Raw genomic sequence first — 7,549 nt, forward strand, 5'->3', positions numbered from 1 at the left:
TTCCATGTTTTTATGAGAATTCCAGCACACTTTGCAATCAGACCAAAAAAGGGTCTATCAAAAATGTATCTTTCATTTTTCTTTTTGCATGTAAAAATACATGTTTTAATACACTTTGCAAAAAAAATGCATGTTCTTTCTATGCATCTGAGAACTGACTGTCTTTATTTGTTGTTGAGCGCACAATTATTTTGATGAAGGAGATTGCCCTTCACAATGACAGAATGGCAGTCATAACCAGGTGCTGACATGGTGACCTTGGTTGTCCTTTGCTAGATTTCTTTCTCTCTTCTTTTGCTTGTTGCTTTTTTTTTTCTTGATATTTGAGAGGATGGAGAAATCTGCTTTATGGTCAGCATATAATGCTGTTTTTATTTCACCCTGCCTCTAATAACTAGGGTCCAATATCATCTTACATAACATTGGCCAAATCATGCGTGTGTGTTCATGTGTCCTGTGTTTAACCACAAAGTCTTCTTTTGTTCCAGAAAGCCTCAGTAATAAACAGTTCTGCAGAAAGGCTTACACTGAGCTGGATCACATTTACCCTGGACAACAAAGACCATGCGGGTGGCTTTCTAGACTCTGGTCTCCACGGTTGTTTCACTTTTCCTCCGGCCCACATTGCCACGGCTGCGTTTGTGCCGATAATGAAGTGACACCAACATGACTTGACATGCTTTTCATCACTCTGATATCCTGATTCAAAATGCATATCTAAACATTCTACATATTGGTCAGTGATGGGCAGTAACGCGTTAGAAGTAACGCGTTACTGTAATCCCATTACTTTTTTCAAGTAACGAGTAAAGTAAGGGATTACAATTGCAAAAACAGTAATTAGATTACTGTTACTTTCCCGTAAGGAGGCAGCGTTACTGCGTTACTGTGATGTTGTTTCGTTAGACTGTCTCGTGAGTCGTGGCTTAATTTGAGCCGGAACACGCCCGACGTTGGATACGGAACCTTTTTATTGGATCCGGCACCTCCTATGTCACTATGGAAAATTAATCGCCTAAATAAAAAATAAAAAATAATATTTGTGTAGCCTAGTGTTCAATGTTGCTGCGCGAATGGGGTATTATTTATTTAATCCGCAACCGCATCACAAAACTCATCATCCGTAAATGCTGATGTGAGCCGCGAGAAATTCCTTGTCTGTTCTAGAAAGGATGCAGCAAAGATATTTAATGCTAATGTATCATGAGACATCGGCCTACGCTGAGTTTCATTCATTTATGAGGTGCGCGCTCTAGTTAACAATGAAAGTGAAAGTGAACGCGGTGCGCCGGCTCCTCCATGTCACGGTTATTGTCTGCTATATTTGCCTTGTATTTGTTAAATACATGCAAATGGTTGATGAAACATTTATTAAAATAAGATACAAAAATAATTGAATTTATACAAAACGAAATTCACTTTAAAGAAAGGCTTTTAACAATGCAATGCAAGTGAACGCGGCGCGCTACCGCCTCAATGTCACGGTTATTATATTGTCTGCTATATTTGCTTTTTATTTATTAAATACATGCAATTGGTTGATGCAATATTTATTAAAATTAAGATACAATTTATACAAAACGAAATTCACTTTAAAGAAAGGCTTTCTACAAAGGAAAACTCCATGAAATGGTAAAAACATGTCTGACGATTTACAAAAACAAAACGAATCTGCACTTTAATGTTAAAAGACGTAGGCTAACTGTTAATAATTTGGAATACAGTCATGAGAGACTTTCATTTTAATTATTTTATTGCTGTGTTTTATTTGAATCTAATCGAATAGAGGATTTTACAAAAAAATATTTGCATTTTATATGCTGGAATATGCAGAAATATAAGTTAACAGAAGAAGGACTTTGTGTATTTCGTTAAAATATGGTGGAATATGCAGAAAGAATAGAATTAGGCTGAAAGGTCTGCTTTTATAGCATTTTCAGGTCGTGCATCATGTTTTTGAAGTAAAGTAGCCTAAATAGTAAAGTAACTAGTAAAGTAACTAATTACTTTTGAAAATAAGTAATCAGTAAAGTAACTGGATTACTTTCTTGGAGAAGTAATCAGTAATCAGTAACTAATTACTATTTCCAAGTAACTTGACCAACACTAATATTGGTACATATAATGTCATAGGAACGTCATATTCCTTGTGCAAACTTCTTGACGTTGCCGTAAATACGTGTCTAGGTGTTTAGCTGTTGTCTTGACAAGTGAAGCTCCTCAGAAACGTCATTATTTGGGAGAAATTCCTTCATCGCCCCAGCTGGGCATGTGGAACTAATTACTGTTGAGGAATTTACCCAGCAAGTGAAACCGAGAACATGTGCTGCATGTCACGCAGCTTGTACGAAATGCTAGCAGTAATGACGTTGTTATGAGCGTCTTCCTGCCGCAGGATTAATGGATGGAACCCGAGGTCACTGGCACATCGATTAAAGTTTATTAATTACTAAATGACTAAACCAGAGCAAATACACAAAGACTCTACCTATGTGCGCAGTTATCGTCTACGTCACGTGACGTGCCAGCTTTGCCTGTGAGAAGCGAAACGACGCATCATGTTATTTGGGGGGTTTTTGGTTGTGAGTAAGAGGACAGAGTTTGATTCTCAGGACTGTCATCATCGGCTCTCAGCGCCAGCGGTTCCGCTCTCATCCTCCGACCTGCTGGTGACCTGGTTATGTGGACATTTGCGAAGCTGTTTAATTTTCCTTTCTAGGATTTCAAACAAAAATATCTGGGATAACAGAAAGAGGAGCTATTGTGCCTGTGTTTCAGGGCGGTTAGCGTGACCTTCGGAACTGAATATAGCTTACTCGCTTTTCTTTCTTTCAAGGAACAATATGTTTTCTTTATCAGTCACTTTTCCCATATTTGTCAGCTAAATCATGTCAGCCTGTGTGAACCCCTGGACGGCCTTGTTAAAATAGCAGTATCGTGTGTGTGTGTGTGTGTGTGTGTGTGTTGGCTGGTTGGTAGCCTGTTAACTCATTTGTTGTTCATGTTGTTTCCTGAGATCATATTCCCCAGGAATGCTTTATGAGGTCAATTTGATGTAGTGACTACAAGTTACAGCCATTTTTATTACCCATGCCTGAAGGGGCACCAGATCTCTACACTTTTTCAAAGCCTTTAGACTGTTGTGCAAGTGGCCTCTGGATTCAAAGAATCTTTTCTGGGTTTAATATTCAAGTAAAACTCTATCGATAACATCTGTACCAAAAATATATAGTTTTGACTTGTTTAAATCAATGAATGATTGAATCAATCAATCAATCAATCAATCAATCAATCAATCAATCAATCAATCAATCAATCAATCAATCAATCAATCAGTCAGTCAGTCAGTTAGTCAGTCAGTCAGTCAGTCAGTGAATCAATCAACCAGTCAGTCACACTCACAGTCAGTAAGTCAATCAATTTATTATTAATATTATTTTAAATATTTTAAAAAGTACATGTATTAGTTTTATTTTTAAATGTTTTATTGTAATTAAAAGTATTTAAATATGTAAATAAGGTGTTTATTATTTGAATGTATATTATTGTTATTAGTATTATTCGTTTTATTTATTAATTAATTCCAATTTAAATATTTAAATAATAAATGTATAAAAAAAAAAATAATAATAATAATAATAATGATAATAATAATAATACAAATATAAAAAAACTATTAAATCAATTATTATATAAAATATTAAATAATACATTTATTAATTTAATCGTTGTTATTATTATTATTTAATAAATTATTATTATTGTTAATAATAATAATAATTATTATTGTTAATAATAATAATTATTATTTAATTAATGATAAATTGATTATTTGAGTAGTTCTACTATACTAAAAGTCTAAAAATGTATATGAAAGGTTACAAAAAGTTCATAAAAATTGTAAGTGTAAATGCATTTTTTGTTTGTTTCTGTAAACTGAGGGATGAATGGAGATGACTTGTTTCTAACCCAGAACTTTTATGTTTTTATTTTTAATGTTTTGCCTCAAAGAGTCATGTGAGCCATGTGATGGAAACAGGATTTGTAATATTTTCTGCGTGGGTCAAACATCCTTTGGATCCACCAATCATCAATTTGGCACTAATTGTAAAGCTTTTTGATCCCGGAATGTGAACTGCAGCTGTAGGGGAAATTCTTGCATACTAAGTGCCGAAGAATGTACAGATTTAGTGTTGAAAGACTTATGTTTCGAATTGTGCACGATGCTTCGGACACTTTCCATGGAATGTTTACATAATGGTCCGTTGTAATGGCCGAAAATCATCCGCGTTTTGCTGGCATGGGAAGGAATGGGGCGAGGAGTTGACAGGAAACACATGGCATGTTAGGTGAAAGGCTGGGAAGAGGAAAGAAACAAATGTCAAGACCTGTAAAATGTTGTGTAACCACAGTACATACATCATGTGTCATGCCAGTGCGCCGTTGCTCAGAATTGGGTTTGAAAAACTTTCTAAGAAGACACACCAAATACTTTCGCCCCCAATGGGACTATTGCCTTTACCCTTTTCTCTGAATCTGTGAAACAGTACCTTAGGTGAGGACAGAGAAACACAATTAAAAATACTGCTCCCTGTTCAACTTTGCTCTCTTCCCACCCCCCAATCCCATATACAGCTGCAGGTTTTCTCACAGCAGCGGCGGGTGTGTGAACTTCGACCCTTTGCAACCTTGACCTCTCGATCTAATCTTTGAAAAAGCTGCTCTAACATGAACAATCGCTCTTGAGGACGTGTCTTTAAGATTCGGTGACTGAACACCCTAGCAACCACCCAGAACACTCTAACAACCACATAGCAACACCCTAGCAACCACCTAGAACACTCTAATAACCACATAGCAACACCCTAGCAACCACTCAGAACACCCTGGCAACCTCCAACACTGAGTCTGTTTTCCACCACATGATTGTGATCACAACGTTCTCTTTTTTTTAACCTCTGTTTGGCTTGCGACATCCGAGAGATTTATGGGTGGATGGATGAACAATGACTTAAGGGTAGCTTAACACTTTTTGGGGCCACTTTATATTCAAAACATTCATAAAAATATCACAAGATGCAGATCACCACTGACTGGCAATAAATCTATTAATACAACTATGAAGATGTTCCTCCTTGGAGGTGTAAATCCCTGACACATCAAAGAGGCACAGGCCTCTGGACCGCAATAGAGCTTTAGGGGCCATTGAGAGCAGTAGACCTGAACAGACCGGGTAGCGCAAGTGATTAATGCTGAGTTGAAATTAGGGCAAATGGGGGGTAGATGAGCAGTCATGCTTGGCCTGCCCACCCTGTTTAGGTCGTGGTGTTTGGGGTGAGTCTGTACGCAGCTGGGACATTCCCATAGGAAGAAACAAAAGAACAAGGGATATGGGGTTAATCTGAATTTAGCATAATGTGATTTGACATAATACAAATCAGATCTACTTCTATAATGAACTATAACTATATTACATGAAATATCGTGCCATTCTTTATTATCGTAGTGTTTGAAGTTCATTGTTTTGGAATGTCTTGGAGAGCTTTGGATGCTGTGGAATAATAAGAGGGTAATGATTCTGAGGGAAGGGGGAGGGCTATGAAACTGGTGGGCTGAACTGCAGAGGGGAGAATTGGCTGTCCAGTCTCTCTCCAGTCAGAGAAAAATTACCCCTACAATCCTCCACACGAGACTCAAGCGATGCGATAAATACCAAACCTTTGATATCTGGCCATATTGCATCAATATTGCAGGATTACACGGTCAAGACGTTTGGTCTGGAGTTTAAAGGTAAGAGAAACTCTTCTTGTCCAATCTTTAACTTTCCGAATGTCATGCGACAGCGATCTTAACCGTCAGTAGGCTTACGTTTTTACTATAAAAGTTAGTAATAGACGGTTATAAATGTTAGTGTAACTTATAACAGATTTTTTTTTCTTGAAATGACTTTTTTCATCGCGATTTTGACATATCTCGTCATGTACAAATTTGACTGTTAAAATTAGTATTCACAAAATGATATCGAAAATTCAAAGAGGAAATATTTAAAATGTAGCGCATTATTTAGCGCGATTATTCCGTTTTTCTGGGTTTAACAAAACATTTTTTAACAAAAAGTAAATTATTAATTTGTTTTGCTTTTAATTTTCTTACATTAGTAATACGTTTTTATATTTCCAGGAGGCTAGGCTGTTTGAAATATGTTGCTTTACGAGTGTTGCTAGGCTATATGATAAAAAAAAAAAACAGTATAATCGTCTTTAGTTTATAGGCTATCTGTTGTGGCAATTCTTGGCATGTCGTCTAAATTTGACATTGGTGATATTCGTATGAAAAAGAGAACACGAACATTCCAGTAGCGAATAGGCTATTCGAATAGCGTTCTAATTTTGCGGGATTGTTTTAAATGATTACTCGCATTTTCCCTGTGTTCTACATGTACAGAAACTTTTTTAACAAACTTTTTCATGTAAATTCTTCTCTTTTAACTAGTAAATTATTCGTTTAGATTTTATATATTTTATAAGTTTTTGTCACGTGCTTTTTAATTAATTAATAAAAAAATAATTAAACTAGTTTTCAGTGAAGCTGTGTTCAAAACATCAAGAAATATAACTATTCTATTATACTAGGCTAATATGCCGTTCCAGTGTTCTCATTTGTGGCATTTTATTTCTTCTAGCGTTTTCATGATGCAGTTTTTGGATTTGTGGACCGCATTCATCCTCTGTAAGGATTTTTACCTGACTTGAGAAAACCTTGCTTACATGACATCATACTGAGAGGAGAACTGGATACCCAAGTCCACCAGCACCCCTCTGTGGCCTGTTTAGGGTTGCACATTGGATATAAAAGTACCAAGCCAGTGCGAACCATGGATGACCTAATCGCCAGACACTACAACTTCACTGGGAAATTTCGTAATGTTGACAAGGACCCGGGACTCAAAGCGGACTCTGTCGTGTTTATCATCGTGTGCTGCTTCATCATCCTGGAAAATGTTCTGGTTCTCCTCACCATTTGGAGGACCAAGAAATTCCACAAGCCCATGTACTACTTCATCGGGAACTTGGCCTTGTCAGACTTACTGGCTGGTGTTGTTTACACGGCAAACATCTTGCTGTCGGGAGCCAATACATATAAGTTGACCCAAACGCAGTGGTTCTTCAGAGAAGGGAGTATGTTTGTGGCTCTGGCCGCTTCAGTGTTTAGTCTCTTGGCCATTGCTATTGAGCGACACCTGACCATGCTGAAGATGAAGCTCCACAACAACGGCAAAACGTGCCGGGTCTTCATGCTGATCAGCACCGTGTGGTTCATCGCCGCCATCTTGGGTGGCTTACCCATCATGGGATGGAACTGCATCGAGAGCATGAACAACTGCTCCACGGTTTTGCCTCTCTACCACAAGACCTACATCCTCTTCTGCACCACCGTATTCAGCGTCATCCTTATGGCAATCGTCATCCTGTACGCCCGCATCTACGCCCTAGTCCGCACGCGGAGCCGCAAGCTGGTCTTCCGCAAGGTCTCCAACGGCCGCGGCAGC

At 37.7% G+C, this 7,549-nt stretch overlaps 1 protein-coding gene across 1 annotated transcript in view; it reads left to right on the plus strand.

Moving 5' to 3' along the window:
* Window positions 1–5,365: 5,365 nt before the first annotated feature.
* Window positions 5,366–7,549, plus strand: part of s1pr1 (sphingosine-1-phosphate receptor 1) — a 3,639-nt gene continuing 1,455 nt past the window's right edge. Inside the window, exons 1-2 of the mRNA XM_079592167.1 lie at window positions 5,366–5,790; window positions 6,683–7,549. The exon at window positions 6,683–7,549 is cut by the window's right edge and continues 1,455 nt beyond it. Of these exons, the coding sequence (XP_079448293.1) occupies window positions 6,875–7,549 (675 nt within the window). The 5' untranslated portion in view covers window positions 5,366–5,790; window positions 6,683–6,874. The remainder of the gene's footprint in view (window positions 5,791–6,682) is intronic.

Source organism: Phoxinus phoxinus (assembly GCF_949152265.1).
Source record: "Phoxinus phoxinus genome assembly, chromosome: 20".
In the NCBI taxonomy this organism is placed as follows: domain Eukaryota; kingdom Metazoa; phylum Chordata; class Actinopteri; order Cypriniformes; family Leuciscidae; genus Phoxinus; species Phoxinus phoxinus.